Source organism: Octopus sinensis, linkage group LG6, assembly GCF_006345805.1.
Source record: "Octopus sinensis linkage group LG6, ASM634580v1, whole genome shotgun sequence".
Lineage (NCBI taxonomy): Eukaryota > Metazoa > Mollusca > Cephalopoda > Octopoda > Octopodidae > Octopus > Octopus sinensis.
In genome coordinates, this window is record NC_043002.1 from 115,791,858 (window position 1) to 115,814,274 (window position 22,417).

The 22,417-nt window shown below is 36.3% G+C and overlaps 1 protein-coding gene across 2 annotated transcripts in view; it reads right to left on the reverse strand.

The window, feature by feature from the left end:
* Positions 1-16,857, reverse strand: part of LOC115213540 (serine/arginine-rich splicing factor 6) — a 41,892-nt gene extending 25,035 nt beyond the window's left edge. Inside the window, exons 1-2 of one of the 2 annotated variants that reach the window (XM_029782568.2) lie at positions 16,501-16,857; positions 3,648-3,659 (exon numbers count right to left, since the gene is read on the reverse strand). In XM_029782568.2, coding sequence (XP_029638428.1) covers positions 3,648-3,659; positions 16,501-16,621 — 133 coding nt within the window. In that variant the 5' untranslated portion in view covers positions 16,622-16,857. Of the gene's footprint in view, positions 1-3,647; positions 3,660-12,105; positions 12,222-16,500 lie in introns of those variants that run through there. The other variant, XM_029782569.2, reaches the window with a different exon arrangement.
* Positions 16,858-22,417: the final 5,560 nt, after the last annotated feature.

The following is a 22,417-nucleotide window of genomic DNA, read 5'->3' on the forward strand; positions in this document are numbered from 1 at the left end:
GGCCATGACTGCTGAGGACATGCATAAGCTTGCAAGGAATGAAGCTAGTATGCTCAGCTGGATGTGTAATGTCAGTGCGCATACATGACAGAGTGTAAGCACCTTGAGAGAAAAGTTGGACATAAGAAGCATCAGATGTGGTGTGCAAGAGAGACAACTGCGCTGGTATGCGTATGGATGAGGACAGCTGTTGAAAAAGCATCAAACCCTAGCAGTAGAAGGAACTTGTGGAAGAGGTAGACCCAGGAAGACCTGGGATGAGGTGTTGAAGCATGACCTTCAAACACTGAGCCTCACCAAGGCAATGACAAGTGACTGAGACCTTTGGAAATATGCTGTGCTTGAGAAGACCTGGCAAGCCAAATGAGATCATAACCGTGGCCTATGCCAGTGTAGCATAACAAGCTCATTTAAGAGTACCCTTCAATCATTGGGCAATAAACTGCGCTTGCGAAGACCTGTTGAGGCAAGTGAAGTGATGACAATACCACCTGATTGGCATGTAAAAAGCACCATTCAAGCATGGTCGATGACTGTACCGCCTGACTGGTCCCATGCTGGTGGCATGTAAAAAGCAACATTCATGTGTGGTTATTACCAGTACCGCCTGACTGGCTCCAGTGCTGGTGGCATGTAAAAAGCACCATTCAAGCATCGCCAATGCCAGTAACATCTGACTGGCTCCTGTGCTGGTGACACATAAAAAGCAGCCACTACACTCTCAGAGTGGTTGGCGTTAGGAAGAGCATCCAGGTGTAGAAACATTGCAAGATCAGATTGGAGACTAGTGTAGCCTTCTGGCTTGCCAGCCCTCAGTCAAACCATCCAACCCATGACAACATGAAAAGCAGACATTAAATGATGATGATGATGATGAGATTGAGGACTGAGCCTTGATGAACTCCAACCATCATCATCATTTAACATCCATTTTTGCTAAATTCACTGAAATCTTTGTTGACTCACTCTACTTACTGCATCTTTGTACATGGCTTGTACAACTCTTACAAGCCATTTGTCAATGCCTAGTTTCCTTAGTGACCACCAAATTACCATACATAGTGTCCTGTCAAAGGGCTTCTCCAAGTCAACAAATGCCAGGAGTAATGGTTTATTCGTAGCTTGGTGTTTCTCCTGCATCGTCTGGACGACTCCCTCTGATCCCTTCATAACCTGACCCATTAATTAGATTCTTCTATAGCTGCTTCTCACTAAGGCATCTCCTCTGCCTTTGCAGTAGTTTACAATGATACTGTGATGCCAGTCATCAGGTATGACTCTTTCTCGTATAACTTAACTATCTGGGTGATAATTATGTGCCTCTACCTCACCAGATATTTTGAGCATCTCCATAACCCTCCCAAATGGACCTGCAACTATCCCTCTAATATATCCTTGATGGTTTTATTTACCACACTGCTGTGAACGTGAATTGCTGGTTGTTCTGCAGAGTCAGCAAGAGGTAGCCCTACTTTATCCTATACATTCTCCACATTCAGTAGCCTCTCATAATAGCATTCCATTTCACTTCTTTTTTCTTCTACATCCATGGCAAGTATACCTTTATCCTTCTAAATATGACATCTTAAATCTCTATCACAAACTGTCTTGTAATCCTGATGTGCAAATTTCTTCCTCTTTGCCTCACCCTTAGCCAAGCATACCTATCACCTAGCAGCCCATCTAGTGATTTGATAATGCTGACACCTTTCTTTCAGGCTTTCCAAGTCTGTCACATAGCCTCTACTGCCCTACCAACTGCATCATTTCACCACCTTTGCCCCAGTCACATGTCTGATTTGTAGCCCTAAGCATGTTATTTTGCAGAAGTTCCAGATTTCCATCTGTACTACAAGGTCTTCCTTTCTATTGCCAAAATCTGTTCCCATTTACAAGAGCTTTTAGTTTCCATATCTTCCTTTCCTATGTCACATTTTGTTTCTGTGTCAGCCTAGCTCTGACTCTGAAGTCACTAGCCACTAATCTATGTTGTATGGTGCTTTCTTTGCCAAAAAAAGGCTTTATATTTACAGTAACTCCTCTGTCTATTTTCTTGGTGAGAATGTAATCTATCTGATTAATGTGTATGTCAGATTGATAGGTGATGGAGTGGTTAGCCAATTTCCTAGTGGTGCATGTTGCAAATTGTTAGATCAGTTGCATCATAGAACTTCAGGAGCTGTACACCTTCCTCATTTCTTGCACCATAGCCATAGCCTCCATGTATGTCATGAAAATCATTATCATATTGGCCAACATGACCACCGAAGTTGTCAGTCACAATGATGAAGTAACTGTCAAACAGAATTGAATTAGTCTGCAAAAGGGTTTCATAAAAGTAGCCCATCTGTTCTTCGGTGCATCTTTCCTGTGAGGCATATGCAGAGACAACCATCACTTTTGAGTTGCCTTTAATTTGTCTCTTAATTATCCAATTGCATACCCTGGCTACCTGAAATACATTTTTTATCCTTTTCTCAGCTAACAGTATGCCTACTCTACCCCGGCTGTTGCTGTTACCCACAAGAATTTATATTGCTGTTTTGTGCTTGTGAGGAGTTTGGTAAAGGATCAGTTCCACCTTACCTCTTGCACACATCACATATCCATTCATCTCTACTCTAGCATCTTCACAATTTCACCAGACCTTGTGTACATGTGTGTGTTTGTATGTGTGTAAATATATATATGACTTTACACACTCATGTGTATTTATGAGTAATTCTACTGAAGTAGAAAGGTGAGCATAATAAATTAGATCTAGATCAATAGTATAATACAATTTTGCAAACTGTTTGCACCAAAAGATCTTTTAAGGAAATTTCTTTATTGCAATGAACAGGTAAGATGCAGTCAAGAATAACAGTATGCACTACATCAAAATCAGTGCTCTACTCAACTTTTTGTCTTTTTTCATAACTTAGTCTGTGCCCATGGTTTTAAGAGCTTTTGTAACTGGTGGCAGGAAGGGAAGAAGTTATACCCACACCAGAAGGCTAACCTGAACGCTTTCAAGAGTGGACCTCCTGTAAAGGTACACAAAAGCCAAGTGGTGGTATTAAACTTGGTGTTGGATTAAGTCTTTTATCACAAATTAGGACAGGCTTACTAACTTCCAGTTTCTGTTGACCAAATTTCACTCATAAAGCATTGGTTGACCTGAGGTTATGGTAGAAAACACTCAAGACATTCCGCATTGGGACTGAACATGGAACCACACTGCCATGAAGAGAACTTCAGCACTACAGAGCCAAGCTTGCCTGAAACCATTCATGAGATACTTTCTTACTCTATAATTGAATTGTTAGCAATAAGACAAGCATGCAACTTTAAATCATTTGCTCCAACAAAAAAAAAAGTTCCAACTATGATTGAATAGAAGAACAAAGCTATTGAAAAATATGACACCCAAGTTATAAACATGCTTGTAAGTACCAAACTGCTCACACTGGAAACCTATATTCCAATAGTGTTGAAGTAATTCCAAATACTGATGTAAAACACGATGTAACTTTGACATATTTTACCATGATTTAAATGCTTAGCAAAGGTGAGATCAAATAATTTTATATATTTTCATACAAGTTCATATAATCATTTTTTGAGAAACAGAAGAAAAATCATTAAATTTTAAGAGAATTACTTACCCATTTCAGCACCTGAAAAATAAATTTAGAAGTTTTAAATATTTGATAATTTTTGCTTTAATATTTTTATTTTTGGTTATATTTTAAGAAAAAATTGTTAGTAATAAAAATATTGAATCACAAAAAGTTAAATTACATTATTACACTATCCATGAATATATTTTATATTAAAATCATAAAATCATTAAAGCTTTTACTCCACCTGAAACAAAACAAATTCAATGTGAATAAACACTAAAATAAAGTTGCTTTAATTTCAATTCATAGAAGCCACTGAAAAGTAAATATTACACAAATGTAACAATAAACATTACTGAATGAAAGAGTGGCTCAAAATATGGATCTATCATGCCTGTCTCTCTACAAGTTCCTCTTCCCAACAGCTTAATATTTAATTAGTGAGCTTGACCTAACTGAACCACAAATCTTTAAAAAATTACAAAATCTTGCAATTTTGCTTACACAAGCTTTTAAAATCTCATAAAAAAAAAAAAAGAATACAAGTTATTCTTCCCAATCTGAAATAATTTTGAAATCTTAGTACCCAAAAGAACTTTTAGTCATCAGAGACTGCTATTAACCATTTACTATTTAGGTTACTGTTAAATGTAATACTTATTCACCTTGTTTTGAAGTAATCATCCTTTGAGATTTCAATGATGTGACTGTTTTATTTCTATAATGACATTGTAGAGTAGGTGTGAGGAGTCAGATCTGGCAAGTATGAACATAAAACAGGTAGAATATTTGGGTTGACAGAATCATCACCTGCTGATGGCTATTATCTAAGACATATATCAGAATATCAAAAAACTAAACTATTTGACAAAAGAGCTAACCAAGCTTTTCTAAAAGCAAATAAACTGACATCAGCTGACATAAATCAATCAACCTTTCAAAACAAAACGCTATCACACTAAATTAGTTATAAACTTCAAAGGTGAGTGAGGAAAGAGAAAGTCACACTTCTCAAATTATCTCATAATGAGGAAATACATGTTGAAATATCATCAAAATGCATCAGAATACAATTGTAGAAATGGTCTAGAAATAATACACTGACAAACTAAGACCTTGCCATAACATCTTTCAGTCGAAATTCAACAGCATAACACGGAATACACATACTTACATATCTACAAGATGACTGACTATAAATCAAATAACCAATACTATATGCAAATCCCATGAGAAAGCTGAGAATATTCAGTACAATGAACTTGGCATGACAAAGGTTTCTGCTGGATGAGTGCCATGTCTTCCGACACCTGATCAAAAGCACAGCAGGTTGATCACATCATGGGAAGACCTGACATTGTTTCAGGCAGATCCAGCTGGTTTCCTTGAATGTTTCTTAACACACAGGATGAGTGTTGGGTTCATCACTTTGAGCCAGAGACAAAGAGACAATCCATACAATGGAAACATCACCTCCTCACCTGTTCCAAAGAAGGCCAATATTGTTTCATCTGCAGGGAAGGTTCATGGCCTCAGTTTTTTGGGATGCAAGTGGCATTGTGTTTACTGATTATCTTCAGAAGGGCTACACTATCAATGGGGAGTACTATACCAACTTGCTGAGACAGTTACAAAAGGAAATCAAAACCATCTGCCCAGGAAAACTGACAAAAGGTGTCTTTGTTTCATCACACAAGCCCTTCGTTTCAATGGCAGTTGTGTGTGACTGGCTTTGAACTGGTTGCTCACCCTTCTGATGTGGCCTCATCTGACTATCATCTGTTCCCCAACATGAAAAAATACTTGGCTTGGAATCAACAGGATGAAAGCTTCTTCACCAATGGAATCCAAGCAAAACTGATAGAAGTATGTGGACTGCAAGAAAGACAACATTGAAAAGTAAACTTCATCTAGTCACATTCCATGAGAGTATTTTGATCAGGCTATGAACTTTTTAGCCAAGCCTCATATCATTTGTAATCTAAAATATTTCAGGAACAAGAAACAAAAAAAAAAGAGTATAACAAACAAACAGAAGAAAAGTATTTTTAGTATGGATGTTGCATGTTTAAATAGTAAATTGACTAAAACTATTAAGACATCAATTAAAATGCTAATTAAATCTTGTGGTCCTGCACCACAGGTAACAACAGCTGTTGCTGAATCCAGAACCACATGTAACCATATTTCAGTGTTGTTGTTTGGGGCCAAAAGACAAACTAAGCTATCTTGTGTGTGTGTGTGTGAAACAAAGTTTAGCATCACTGTTTAAATAGCTGATGTAGTATTGATTAATTTGTGGTATTCTACTCACTTGAGTAGAGATTATTTTCCCCTATTATTAAGGCAATGAGCTGGCAGAATTCTTAGCACACCAGACAAAATACTTAGAGGCATTCCTTCTGGTTTTATGCTTTGAGATCAAATTTCACCAACATCAACTTTGCCTTTCATGCTTTCAGGGTTGATAGTACCAGTTGAGCATTGGCGATCTGTGTAATCGACTAGCCATTCCATATGCAATGCATTACCAATATTGTATTGAGTATCTGATTGATTTGACTAATGTGTATGAACTAAGTGTACAGTCTGTAAGCATCATTATGGATATGTATACAAATACAAATGAAATGTGTGTTTTTGTCAACAAGTAGGTGTCACTGATGTTCTTTAACTCAGTCATATGTTAATAGCTATATTCAAAGTTTAGCCTGTGTTTGAAATTTGATAAATATATTCTCTGTGTGTATATTTTTGTGCTGGCAGTACTATCTGCTTGGAGTATATATGGCTGTGTGACACAAAGTTTATATCAAAAATTCACTGGATGCTTTAAACCTTATAGTGACATATTTGGGGTCATTTGTCAGCCCTAATTACTACAATTAAGTTGCAGATTGACTGTTCCTGGTTTTCTCACTAATTGTATCTGTATAATGTTATCGCTGCATCCTATCTCTATATATATAAACGGCAAAATGTCTGTGTGTGTGTCCTTTATACAAATCCACAATTTTTCAGTTAGAGGGCTCGCACTTTCTATGGTCATTCAAAACCATCCAAGGGTGGTCGTGCACATCTTTACATTTCCCCAGTCACCCCGCAAAGCCATTAAAAAATCAATAGAAGTGACTTTTTTGTGAATTTTCTATCCAAAACCCAATCAAAATGCCTGAAACTTGATACGCCAATTGAATGCCAGCTAGCTGTATGTGAGTGGGTGGAGATTTGGACAGTACTCGCGTGTATGTACGCACGCACGCAGCTGCATATGCATACACTAGTCATAGTGCTAGTCTACAATATATCTCTACACCCACAGCACCAACAAGCCTTTGGTTTTATTTTATTTTTAGTTTTTATTTAAATTTTTTTTATATATTTTATTCTTTACCATTTGATTGAAACCTTTTTTTAGAGGAACATTATTTTCCTTATCTTGTACTTGCATTTTTATTTTTACTTTTGTTCTTGATTTCTGCATCTTTCAAATTCATCTTTTATCTTTAAATCGTTTTAGTCATTGGACAGCAGCCATGTGGGACACTGCATTGAAGGGTTTGATCAAGCAAATCAACTCCAGTACTTAATTTTGTTTTGTTTTTTTTCAAGTTTGGAACTTATTCTATCAGTTTTTTCTGCTATGTAACAGGGACTAATACTGTGGGACAAACAAAAATACAAAGACAACGACACAGACACACTTATCAGACAAAGACACAGACACACGTGTGTGTTTGTGTCTGATAAGTTTCTTTCAGTTTCCATCTTCAAAATCTACTCACAAGGCTTTGGTCAGCCCAGGGCTATAGTAGCAGACACTTACCAAAGGTAACCCCCAGTGGGACAGAACCCAGGATCATATGGTTGGTAAGCAAGCTTCTCAATCATACAGCCATGCCTATATTGCTTTAACTTTTGGATTTTTAGCTCTAATCACTCCAACTATTCTTATGCTCTACAAATTATTTATATTTGTATCTTTACTTATACATTGAGCTTGATTCTAGGGTGTATAAGGGCCATATATTCAACCTGGGATTATATTTGGAAATTTTTCTTTCTCTATTATTAATTTTACTCACGTCTTAGTAGAAACTGATGGATAAAGAAATCAAACTACATAAACAAATGGCAGCAAAACTGTTCAGAAATTAAATAACACTAACATATTCAGGAAAAATAATGAATTTATTCTCACCAATTTTTAGTTTTACCAATTTGAATATATCACTCCTGTTCAAAACCTCTCACCTACATGACAATTGCATTTCTAGTTCTGCCTTGAAGGAAGCTTTACTTCTTGGATTCAAGTTTTTGTGTGCAACAATGTTGTTAAAACTCCCTTAACAGCACTGTATACAGGTCCTTTCCATTTTCTTTCATGAACAGATAAATTTTTTACTATAGACCTTTAAGGTAGTAAAGACACTATATCAGTGAATAGACTAAAAAAGGACTTCGTAGAGAAAACTGTCCCTGTTCCCACTGCAGACAACACACACACACACACACAGAATTACAAACACAGCCCACACACCCACCTTCACATTCCATGACTACCATTGGGATCAATCAGGTACTGGACAAGGATTCTGGATTATTTTTCTGTTTTTTGAGAGCAGTTGGGTTTATCTTTAGTATTCTCGTATGTGAGAGCAGTCAAGTTTATTTCAGATATTCTTATTTTAAAAATCATCTCCAGCTAATTGTTGAGAGGACATTGGTGTTGCCTTGGCAGAGGTTTGCACTCTCTGAATGCTCTTATTATTATCATTAGTATTACATAAAGGCAGCAAGCAGGCAGAATCGTTAGAACGCTGGTTAAAATGCTTAGCAGTATTTTGCCCATCGATATATTCTGAGTTCAAATTCCACCGAGGTTGACTCTGCCTTTCATCCTTTCTGGATCAATTAAATAAGTACCAGTTATGCACTGGGGTCGATGTAACCAACTTAATCCGCTCCCACAAGCTGCCCTTGTGGCAAAACTTTGAAATGATTATTATTATTATACATAATATTATAATCTTATGACAGCCAGTGAATGTTACCAAATGGTTTGTTTTATGCCAGAACCCTTCCAGCAATAGAGAAATAAAATTAACAATCATTGGACATGACTGAATGGAAAAGTATGGCTTGGTTCTTTGCTATTGGAGACCTTAAAACACATCCAGCCCTTGGATCTCAGAGGTGTACAAGTTCCAAACACAAAACATGGTTGAAAGAATACAACCAAAACAGAAAACACAAAAGGCCATGTTGAGTGTGTGACCATTTGCTCATTTTGAAAATGTTAAGGCCCTATGTGGATCAAAGCTAGTTGAGGGGAATTTCTTACTAACTATATCAAGAATAAAAAGGCCTTATGGTCACATACATCAGCATTGTCAAATGCTCCTATCACTACATAGAAGAAGCTGTCTGGGTGAGTCCACTTTACTTAGACCAAACCCTTTTCAAATAGCAGAGTTTTCCTGGTGTGCATGATGATGTCAACACCACTGTCACAAATTTTAGTACAACTCCTAGCAAAGTTAAGTGCACTATATAACAAATTGAGAGGGATAAATGGTCACACATTCTATAAGCTTAGGAAGGGATTAACTTATGCCCTTAATTCCCTTGGAGTCAAGTCACAACAGAGACCAACTTGAAAATACTTAATTCCCTTGGGGTCAAGTCACAACAGAGACCAACTTGAAAATACTTAATTCCCTTGGGGTCAAGTCACAACAGAGACCAACTTGAAAATACTTAATTCCCTTGGGGTCAAGTCACAGCAGAGACCAACTTGAAAATACTTGATTGCCTGGAAGTAAACTTGGATTCAAATACAAGTACCTATAAACTTTTCCAGTAACCAAATGAGAAGGTGACAAATATTAACACAGATACTTGCCATCCAGCCATGTAAGCACATGAATCTCTAACTTATCTTCAAATAAGGAAACCTTTAATGCCACAGCCCTATATTATAACAAGGCTGCTAGTGATTTCAAAGAAGGATTGATTATATATCCAACCATAACCCCACCAAAACAAAACACTACCATAAGGTCACATGGTTTTCACCTCCATTTTCTCTTAATGTTAAAACTTGTCTAGGTAGGATTTACCTTAATCTAGTGTATAAACATTTTCGACAGGCACATAGGTACACAAAAATTTTCAATAGGCATATTTTGAGGTCTTTCAGATGCACAACTAGCATAAAGAAAATTCTAGTAAATAGATGCAAACAGTGCTGAGGTAGGCTTCTCATGTAGAGATAATGCCACATGCCTGCTAAATAGTCAATGCAGTACAGAAACAATCATTCGTGAGGTGGAAATAATCTCAAATGATCCCAATGGGGCAACAAATGTGTAGAAATATGCTGGTGCTGTGAACAGCCTCTCAAGATCAGGCTCAACAACCCAAGTCCTCATTTAATATCCAGGGGAGATGTAATGTCACAAGATTAGCAAGACATAGATGGATACTGAGAGAAAATGCTGCATAATATAACATGAAGTAGAGACTGCTAGAAAAAGGCAGGCTTTACCTCAACAGCAATAGGAGGAGCAGATTTTGTTAGGTATTATCTCCCTCTAGCTACACAACAATGTTATTTAGTTGCAATCACTGTTACTATGTAAAATATTCACCTTGTTATATCTATGTAAATAGGTATCTGCATATAACTTGCATTATATAAAAATTCACTACAATGACTGTTGCCAAAACACAGAAGTACTTGTGTAAATACAAAAACAAACAAAAAATGTGACAATCTAGTTACGCTGGAGTTTCACTGAATGATTGACTGAAATGAGTGATTGACTGATAAGACATCCACTGGGTGGATAAATGGACAAGTGGGTGGATATATTTGACAGACAGATAATGTATGAGTTTATATTTATTGTTTATATTAAATGTATACATATTTAGCCCCTGATCAGACAAGATCAAGTGGATACATGATCAAAAATGTTTTAACCATGACCATCTCATTTTTCTTCTTCTTTTTGAGACAATATCTCAAATACTACACTGAGTGTTAATATTTGGATATTTGGACACATGCAGCAAACATTTACATAACCCTTTCAACAACTCACTCTCTTTTCCTATCAAGTATAAAACTTCCAGAGCTGCCAAAATTAATGTAGGTACAATGGAAGGTAGGTCTGGAGTGATTGTTAAATGCTGGAGCTGAGACATATAGACACCATATGAATAAGGGTATAAATTTTTCTGGGCAGGCAGTATGTGAGTGGAGTAGGCATACTACTGACAGAGAAACTGCTAAAGTGATTGAGATAGAGTATGGAGTGGGATAATTAAACTTAGAGTAGCTTTAATTAATGCCACAGCAACATTTATCTTTGCATATGCTCTACAATCTGAGTTGGAAAATGGACAGAAGGACCAATCCCATGAGACCCTCTTGCAGACTACGTTGATGATGAATATCATGACTGGGTACATGGAGGTTACAGCAATTAGTTCATGGAATGAAGAGAGAAGAAGGTTGCTGGAGGGCTGAAACACTAATGATCTCATAACCATCGGGCTACCTGATGACCTATCAATCTGGGGAACACAAGCCAGATAGACTTCAGACTCTCCAGAAAATAAGATAGACAAATAAATGTAAATGTTAAGTCCTTCCTAACACAGGTCAGTGGTTAGTGACTTCAAATTTAGAACTAAACAAACTCAGAGACACAAATCAATTTGGTAAAAAGTATGGAAGCTTAAAGTTCCATTGAACAGTTAGGAATTTTGAAAAGAACTAATTGAAATATTTGATAATAGGAAGGCAGAGATAAAGACTTGAGCATAGAAAGACAACAATTATTTCCTACAGCATGGACCTGTTCAGAGTTACAGACCAAGCTTGTAGCTGGGACAAACAAAGCTATAACAGCAAAGAGACAGACTTAGAAAGGCTTGAAGAAAAGCCAGAAGGGAAATATACCAGGTAGCTAGAAGGGGAACTAGGTAACAGGTATACATAACAATGGGAAAAGCTGAATATAAGAGATTTGCCAATGTTCTACCAAATGAAGATCATAGGTGTGAGGCATTTTGGATTGCATGGCAGTGTACTAGACAAAACCAAAACATTGTGGATGAGAAGTGGGTACCAAATGCTATTTAAAAAAAGGCTACTAAATGTGAAGAATGCATGAGAGAAACTGTCTTCTCAGCATAGACCCAGGAGATAGCAGCATGAGAAAAAAATGGAAGGATATGAAGTTGGTCCATCAGGAACTACTGCTGAAATACTCAAAATATCTGGCAGAGTAGTACCGAAGAGCATGAGAGAAAAAATGTCTTCCCAGCATAGAGCCAAGAGAGGAACCAACCATTCTAATAGACAGCAGTGAGAAAAAAAAGGATGGGTATGAAGTTGGCCAATCAGGAACTACTGCTGAAATACTCAAAATATCTGGCAGAGTAGTGCCCTATACAGTTAATCAGACTGTGCAGGAAGGTGTCTTACCTAATGACTGGCACAGTAGCATCATATTCAGCTGTTACAAGGATAAAGGCAATACCGTAGAAAGAGATAATTACAGAGGTACCAAATTGCTGAACCAGATCATGAAATTTATGGGAAGAGTTAGCCTAGATGAGATGCAGTTCAGTTTGTGCCAGGAAGAAGTATTACTGATGCCATCTTCCTAATGACCTGAATCTGTAATAAGATCAGAGAAATGCCAGTTGTGGAAGAAAAACCTGGAATCAAAGGGTCTCAAAGTTAACTTACCAAAGACTGTATTACTAAGTAGGAAAATAGACAGGACTCTGCTTCCAGCAGGGAAATGGCATTGCTCAATACGTAGAAAATGAATAGAAAGAAATTCCATATGATGAACCCAGTGCAAACTATGGACACACAAGAAGTACAGTGGAAGTATAGGTAGGTTGATAGAGAAAGTAAACTTTGTATGTAGTAGATACTGAGGAACAATAAGCATTAATAGTGATTGGCTATTAGATATTCTTAAATGTACAAGGGAATTCCTGAAAATAGTAGATTAGCTTCTGTTACCTAAGTGATCTAAGTGACAGTGATGTTCTGAAAGTATAGTAGCTAGAGTAAGAACAGGTTAAAGAAAGTTCAGAGAGCTACTACTATTGCTGGTAACAAAAGATCTCTCCCTCTCTCTCAGAGCAAAAAGCAGACTGCATGATGCTTGGGTACAAAATGCAATGCTACATGGTAGTGAGAGATGAGCACCGAATGCCAAGAACCTGCAAAAACTAGAAAGAAAAGAAGCATCTTCTGCTGGGTGTGCAATGTCAGTGTTCATGAATGACAAATTACAAATGTTTATAAGGGGAATCAAATGCAGTGTGCAAGAGAGAAGACTGCATTGGTATGGGCAATATGATGCATACAGATGAGCACAACTATATAAAGAGGTGATAATTTGCAGTGGCTGGGACCAGAAAAATACAGGACAATGTGAAGACTGATCTATGTTAGGATAGTGAGCCTATCAGAGATAATTGAAGATGCACATTACTTGAGAAAACCTAGTAACTTATGCAACAAGCATGGTGAAACTGATGCTAAAATGAGTGGGAGGAGTTAGAGATGGAGGCTGGATGCTTAATGTATATGCACATATCTGGGTCGCTATAAGTTTACATCTGCTGTATTCACCTCATCCCACTGTCCCTCTCCTGTTGTAATTAATGATAGCAGAGCCCATTACTACAAATATTGATTTCAAATTTTGGCACAAGGCCAGCAATTTTGGGAGAGGGGATAAGTCAATTACATCAACACTTCCCCAGTGTTCAACTGATACTTATTTTATCAACCCCAAAAGGATGAAAGGCAAAATCAACCTTGCCAGAATTTGAACTCACAATGTCAAGATGGATGAAATGCCCAATTACTACATATATTATCACCCTTTCTGTTCTGCCACTCATCACTCCTTCTTTCCTGGGCCACTTCTTACTGTCCTCCATCCTTCATTCTTCTCACTGTCACCCACTGGCTCACCAATGACCACTTTCATCCCTATCTACCTATGACTATTTCTATCCATCACTCACTCCAACTTACTCTTGCAAACTTTACCCATCCTTCTTCGTTCTTCTGGCCCCACATTCTTTCCAATTCGCTTACCTAAGGTAGCCCTCAGCACCATCATCTTTCGTTCTTTTTCTAGCATCATACCCTCATCCCACTCAAATATATTGTGGAGTAGGAGGAGGTAAGTCCTAAATTTGCTCCTACTTAATCCACTCCACTGTCCTTTTTATCACTCACTGACTCATTCTCATTAAACATGTCACTACTCTTTCTCTTCAACTAATCCTTTCCCTAATGCTCTAAACTTCTCAACTAACACTCTACCAACAATAAGCCTGCTCCTCCAATCATTACTTTAACTTCTCAATACCTTACCTAAAATCGCCACTCTTTCTCCTATTCTCCTTCTCTGACAAAGACTGTAGTCTTGTAAGTTACAATTCAACCTCACTAGTGCTGGTACCACAAAAAAGTACCCCATACACTGTGAAGTGATTGGCATTACAAAGTCATGCCAAAAATAGATCAAGACAATATCCACAGACGCATTGGATCCTGTCAGTGTTCAACCAATGCCATGGTGGAAAATGGGTATAAAATGATGACTTCAGTTAATGTATTTCTGTTTTTTAACAGAGTAGGATGTGGTTTGAATGAGATTGGAAGCAATTTCTTGTAGATACCTGTGCCCAATTACTTTTAAAGTTTGGTAAAGTTACCAAATGTGTGTATATTGTTGCTACATCACTTCCATTTTGTATCAGTGAGCAAACATTCAAATGCATACAAGTTCAACTTAATTTCCTTCCCTCTCAGTCTCTCCTAACTACATGGTCTCAGGTTCAGTCCCACTGCATAGCACCTTGGACAACTGTCTTCTACTACAGCCCTGGGTGGATTTGGCAAACTGAAGGAAGCCTGTCGTGTGTGTGCGTTTCTCTCTCTTTGCCATGACATCGCATGGCAGTTTTTAAATGACTATTATGCAAGCAGTGTGCTTTGTTTGCAATCTTCTATGAAAAAATATCTGGTCTCGGGAAATACTTTACTTAGAAACAGGTGATGGTTGGCGACAGATTATTAAGTATCCAACCACATTAAGTATCTACCTCAACAAATTCCATCTGATCAATGCAGGCATGGAAAAGTACACGTTAAATGATGACAATGATACACGACATTCCTAGTGTATCAAAAACATTAATTTCTTTGAATGTGATGTTTTTAAGAATCTCAAATTACAATTTTGCAAAAAAAAAATTTTATTCAATTGGCTGCTCTCCGCGCTTCCGTAAATTTTCAGATTGATGTTTTGAACATCTGAAGTTACGATTCTTCACAAACATCCGAAAAAATTTTCCAAACGTCAAAACCGAATAATTTCGGGAAATGGTTTCGCCGCGTATCTATATACACGTTTTAGCCTGGTTTTCATTCCGTTTAAAAGCGATAAGAGAATACAAGAAGGGGATGCCAGTTTGTTCTTGGCTGGAGTAGCTCCCCACCTATCGCCAATTGTCATTTTCATCATGAGATGAAAGCGCCTTCTTCAAGGACTGAATACCTCATCCGATTCAAGAATCGAACCCACACCTATCGATTGTAAGCCCAACACCCAAGCCACTCTGCCACGTGCCTTCATACTGTGTCTGTGCATACAATGTACACACGGAACTAGGTACGTGTGGGTGTGCGTGCATATTTAAAGCTAAATCATTTACCCACATAAAACGAAACAAATTACCCAAAAAAGGGTTTTTGTAATCGATATTTGGCGATGTTGCCCGATATTTTTATATTTTTCGAAAATAAAAAACATAACCTTAAAAAATAATTTTCTATATACTTTTTTTTTATGAATTCGGGGAAACATTTTTTGTCTTGTTAAATTGGTAATTAACATGTTGTAATTGGTGAATGCTTCGTAATAGAAATTATAAACATTTACGTGAAGAAGAATATTTTGTAAAAGGTGAAATTTTGAGCGACTGCTTTTGAGGGAGAGAGAAGCCGAGAGAGGGAATTACTACTGCGAAAAGATGGAATTAGCGGCATTTAATCGATCTGTGGGGAATGTTTAACCGTTTCTATAGAAGAAGACACGTGTCGGGGAAAAGGGAAAGTGAGGATATAAATAATAAATGATTTAAGTTACAAGGAAACTAGTGTCGAAGCTAAAATCGAATCCGATTTCCATGATTTCGTTGCAAGAAGGAGATTGCAGCCGAGAGACTTTAAAAAGCACTTGGATGGACATGGAAGGAACATATGTATGAGCAATTAAGATGAAAACACTCAAGAATTGTCGGTTTAGAAGCAAATAAAAAGCGAAAAGCAAAGGATTCTCGTAAAAGACCCATTTTTAAATGAAGCAAGTAAATTAAACACAGGAAATGAACACGTAAATAATTTACGAATATCAATTATGTTTGTTAGGTGTGATTTGTGGAGGAATATTTCGGCAGGTATGTCCAGCAGAATATTATATTTTAGTGGATCTGGTCGCAGTTTGGTAAATTATTTCCATAAATATGCGAAGGAATGAACGCAAATGGGAGTTGGAAGAAGAAGAAGATTGTGGACACGTAGAGGATAGAAACACGAAGGAAGAGAGGGGAAAATGTTTATTTTATCGCTCTGTGGTAATATTACGATCTGCTTGTGAGATATTAGATTCAGCCTTCACTAAATTTAGAAACTTTAAGTAAGAAATCTTAATTTGACATCGAAAATAAAATCTTCGAAGAGTAAAAATGGCGATCGCACTTGAGGAGGCAGAAGTTGCAACAAACTAAATGGATTTACGCTTATTCTGGCGAGAAAAAGTGTCGGAAATATACTGACCATACTTAATTTCGCATCTCTGCATACGACCATAAGGTTCGAATATTTCTTCCAAGTCTCTCTGTCGCGTATTTTTGCTCAATCTTCCGATGAAAAGCTGACCCTCGGCTCTCCGTGACATGATGGCTGCTTCACCGTTGAATTACGACTGAAAACGGGGATTCGAGAGCAGAACGATTATTTTTAGCCGCATTTAACTTTTACTCAACCGTTTAAATAATCAACGAGAATTGATGGCAACAATTAACGCTCCTTGCATATTTCATTTTACTTATTTATCACTGTTTTTCACTAAAGATCACACAATTTGATGGACTTGCACAAATCCTTGCAAACAGAAGATGGCGGTCTTGAGATTTCCACCAAGAAATATTGATTTTCATTTCATTTCATTTTATTTGCTTTTATTTCTGTTTTCATCACTTTCATACAGCTTTTTTTTTTTTTTCGTTACTTATTCAAAAGCATATTCTTATTTTAAAAAAGATCAGATTTTTGGGTTTGGTATTCTGAATAGGCTGGAAAAATAACTTTATTATAGAATCATTTTCTAAAATGACAAATTTGAAGTAAAAATTAAACAATTATTTTTCTTGCTCCTACAACATTTGAATATTCAGAAAAATAAAATGTAATTATAATTAACTTCCAAATTTGTTGCTCATATGCTTGCTCAGAATCCAAGCTCATGTTTAGTGTCATTCATTAAAAATAGATAGTAGAGAATACAAGATTTAACAACTTCCTCAATTGTTTCATAATTTCAATTTTAATTTGGTGCAAAAGGAACCAAATATAAAATGTAAAATGCTTTTCTGAGGAACTATGTCAATAACTCAGATTGTTCACAAATATCAGTTTTTCAAAATTACCCAGATGAACTTATATATATAATAATAATAATAATAATGAAATTATTGTATACAGTGCTCAGGTGCACCACAACTTGTGAAAAGTGCATATAAAGCATATGCAGTAATGTACAAATGTCTGGAAAATGAACAGTGAATGAGTCAGATACATGCTTGCGTGTGTATGGAGGGGAGACAATCAGGTGTAGTGTTGGCAAATCTCAGGAAGCATGGAAGTTTTGAAGGATGCAGTGCTCCGACAACTAACAACTGATGCCGGCAGTTTGTTCCATGCTTCAGCAACTCTTAACGTGAAAAAATGTTTCCAAAAGTCATGGGAGCTGTACTGTTTTCTGACTTTGTAAACATGTTCACGAGTGTTAGACAGGTGGAGTTTGAAAAGGTGCTCAGAGTTTTTGTACTTCATTTGCCTTTCAGTGTGTAAAGTTCTAATTTTGAAATTTTCTATTTAATTTTTATTCAAGTCATATAAAACACATCCAGTAATATCAAATATATCAAAAGCAGAAGAATATTAGATACCTAGATTAGTCCATTTAAGCATAAGTGGCATAAAAATATTACTGAATACATTATGAAACATCAGTTGTTTTCATTCATTGTCTTTATTGGTTCAACTTTCTATTTTCTATTAATATGGATTGGAACATATAATGTAGTATCAGAGAGGATAGTCAAAATTTTAACATCAAGTTAACTTGTGTTGTGTGTTTGGTAGATATAGAGGTAAATTGTGTTTTGCTGTAATGTGGGACGGCCATAACACTGATAATAAACACACACACTAGTTCAATTTCACTTCTTTATTATTAGTCAACTAGGTCATTGCCTGTCGTTATACTGCCTGTAAAAATATTTGTTAATCATGCACATACATTCGTAAATTGTTCAAAATGAAAGTTTGTTTTCTTCGTCTGTGTTGTCAAAATGTTGAAAGACATAGAAATACACACATACTTACACACACACAAACAATCCCAAAAAGATAAAAACTTATATATTATATACATTCATATAGCCTTTCTTTGAAGTTGGTGCTGTGCTGTGATGACAGATTTGCACTTAAAATTCCTGCATTTTTAATCAAGAACTTGTTAGTCACTATGGTGACAACACTAACTATTTATCTATCTTTCACACACACTCTTTCTCTCACTGTATTTCTCAACAACTATTTCTGCTCTCCATTTTCTACTCAAAGGTCTTTTTCAAAGTCTGTCTCTACGTTGACAGACAGAGAATAAACCTCACACTCACACAAACAAACAACAACAAAAAAAATATCTATATATATTTTATAAATTTATACATATAGTTTTTATTAATGTGTTTTGCATTGTGTTGACAGACTCACACTTGTTAGTATGTTAATTACAAAATTTGTTAGTTATTATAATGACAACACTACCATTTTATCTCTCTTTCACACATGAGAGAGATAGTGTGTACACTATCTCTCTCATTGTATTTCTCTCTTGAGAACAACTTTTTCTCTTTTCCTTCTTTTAATCAAAGTGTAACTCTTTTTTTTTGATCTGTTGCATTGTCTATATGTTGTAAGAGACAGAAACACACATGCACACAAATAACAAAAAAGTAACTATAGATAGATAGATAGATAGATAGATAGATAGATAGATAGATAGATAGACAGATAGACAGACAGACAGATAGACAGACAGACAGAAGATGAGCCAATGGGAAAGTCAGTACATAGTCACATGATCTACTGAAAATAGTAAGTTAAATCTCCCTTAAATCACATCATACTATCTTGCAGAAAGGAAAGGGCACATTGAACAAAGTAGAACCTGATATATAAAAATAAAAGATTGGTCATGACTGGAATGCTTTTGAACATGTCACATATTTGTTTTCCTGATCTATCCAAGTACCAACTGTATTAGAAACCATATATATATATATATATTCTCTGACATTATCATTCAAGATGTATTCAACAATTTTGCCAGATTTTAACAGATTGAATAAACCGTCGCATTTAATCCTACCTGGTTTTCTCATTCTTCCTTTATCTACACACGCACATATATTGGAACTCAAACCAACTTAATTCATCAATGCAATTACCTCATTAAAATTCTATTTCCTCATTCAGACTCTTACTTCTTTCTCCTTTTCACCCTTGTTCATCTTTCACAGATGCCCTTTCTTCTGCCACTCCATTTGTTACATTGCCCCATAGAAAAAGAGACAACATAAAGTGAAGGTAAGGAAGAAACTACTGCTTTGGTCTTGCAGAGTACAAGACAACTTCATTGATGCTGGCACCACATTAAATTACACCTAAGACACTCTGTCAAGTGGTTTGTGAACAAGTAAAGATAAGTAGGGTCAGGCTGAATTTATAGGGGTGCAGAGGGGGCAATTGCCCCAGGCACCTAGATATTTGGGGGACCCTGCTAGAAAGGGTATGCAGCACTCAATACAGGAGGGTCCCTCCCAGCAATCAGACATGAAGAGGCTCTCTTTCAATATACAAAGGTATCTTGATGTCTTAAAAAATGTAATGGATTCTTTTTTTATGCTAGCCACCTTAGAGACACCAAAGCACTTACAATTCTTTTGGGAATTGTAGCTGCTTTTTGGGACAACAGAAAAAAGGAAAACAACAAAACATTCCTGAAAGTGTATGTATGTATCCATGAGTGTATGTGTGTTTGTGTATGTATGTATGTAAGTATGAATGTATCTCTTATTATAAAAGGCAGATTTTATCTGCCTCCCTTTGTCTCTTATAGAAATCTACAATATAGGATTTCTTCAATTACAATTTACCTAGCATTTTTAAGAGTAGAATACATCGGGTCATGCCAGGTACAGTTTTTCAAATTTCACCCCCAATTAAGCAAAATTTCGAGAAAACTCACATTGTGGTGTGTAAGTGAAGTGCTTTTCTTAGTGTGGGCTACAGCACACACACACACACACACACACACAAACGGAGCGAAATGCTTCACTCATGCTATCACCCTAATTTCTCCTCCTTTCTCTTTGCAAGTGTGCAACGATTAAAGTGAAAGTATTTATATAAAACGAGAGAAGTGTACCTTAAACCACTACTCAAAAAAAAAAAACAACACAGCAAACAGAAACAAATAAATACATAACGATTTACTCCTCACACAATTTCTTCAATTAGAGTTTACCTATGATTTTTCAAAGTACTTCCATTCGGTCATGGCATAAAAAATTTCTTTCAATTTCACCCCCATTTCAGAAAAAATTCGAGAAAACTAAATATTTTACCATTTCACTCTTTCACTCTGCATATTACTCCCACTTCCTCTTTACACACATAGACACGCAAATATATAAATAAAATTGTAAGCTAACGTGTGTGTGTGTGTGTGTGCGTGTGTGTGAGTGTGTGTGTGTGTGTGTGCATGTGTGTGTGTGTGAGGGTGCGTGTGTGTCTGTGTGTGTGCGTGTGTGTGAGTGTGTGACAGACTGGTCATCCTTTTTGCTAGATCACCTATGGTCTTATATGCTACACCACTGGTTTTCAGTTCATATTAATCAAATTAATATTCACAAGAAGGACTATTCATTATAATACATCAGTTCCACACATTTACCCTGGTTCCATTTCGGACAACTGCACAAACATTTGCCATTTCACACATGTATGTAAACAAATTCCTTTCTTAAAAATTTCAATTCATTTTCTTTTTCAATTCATACAAAGTTTTTTAGGACGAATATAAGATCTAAAGTATATCCAAGTAGCAGAAAGATCGCCCAAAAGTGTATATAGATATTTAAATGTATTTATATATTCATCTATACACAGATGTATGTATAATGTGTGTATATATATTTCCATAGAGGTAACCTTTCACTCCATACAAAGTTATTTAGGACGAATATAAGATCTAAGGTATATCCAAGTAGCAGAAAGATCGCCCAAAAGTGTATATAGATATTTAAATGTATTTATATATTCATCTATACACAGATGTATGTGTATAATGTGTGTGTATATATTTCCATAGAGGTAACCTTTCACTCCATACAAAGTTTTTTAGGACGAAAATAAGATCTAAAGTTATCTCTAAGTAGCACAAATATCGCCCAAAAGTGTATATAGAAAAATAAATGTATTTATATATTCATCTATGCACACATGTATGTATAACGTGTGTGTATATATTTCCATAGAGGTAACCATTCACTCCATACAAAGTTTTTTAGGACGAAAATAAGATCTAAAGTTATCTTTAAGAAACAGAAAGATCGCCCAGAAGTGTATATAGATATTTAAATGTATTTATATATTCATCTATACACACATGTATGTATAATGTGCATGTATATATTTCCATAGAGGTAACCATTCAATCTATACAAAGTTTTTTAGGACGAAAATATTTATATATAAAAGAAAGGTTGTGTGTCTGTCTACTCTGATTTAGATTCCTAACTACTCCCACATTTTGCGATGCAGTTTAACCAAAACCGAGTATCTTATAGTCGTGATTCATATCGAGCCCTTCTGTGTATTAGCGCGTGTCTACGATGAGTCTACGATTTTACAAATAATTTACCATCATTTTTTTCCATTTTAATGCATATTTCTTTAAATAAAGGGAAGTAACTCTCAAAATTCACACCAATATGCGTGCTCATATGCGACATAATATCACATCAGCAGCATTTCCTCACACCCTCCTTGCACTTGGCGAAGGCAAAATACCAGGGGATGAAAATGGTAATATTGCCATCAATTCCATTTGTACCATTGTTAAGACGCCTTCTGATCTCAGAGATGCAGTGTTCCCAGATCTACAAGCTAATTATCAGAATATGGATTGGATTGGCAAAAAGGCTATACTGGCCCCGAGGAATAAAGCTGTTCACCATATTAATGATGAAATGCTAAAACTCATTCCTGGGGAAGTCTATGTATATCAGTCTATCGATACAACTCCTGACCCAGAGGACGTCATCAACTATCCAATGGAGGTACTCAATTCCTTTGAGCACCCCGGACTACCACCACACTTTCTCAAACTTAAAGTTGG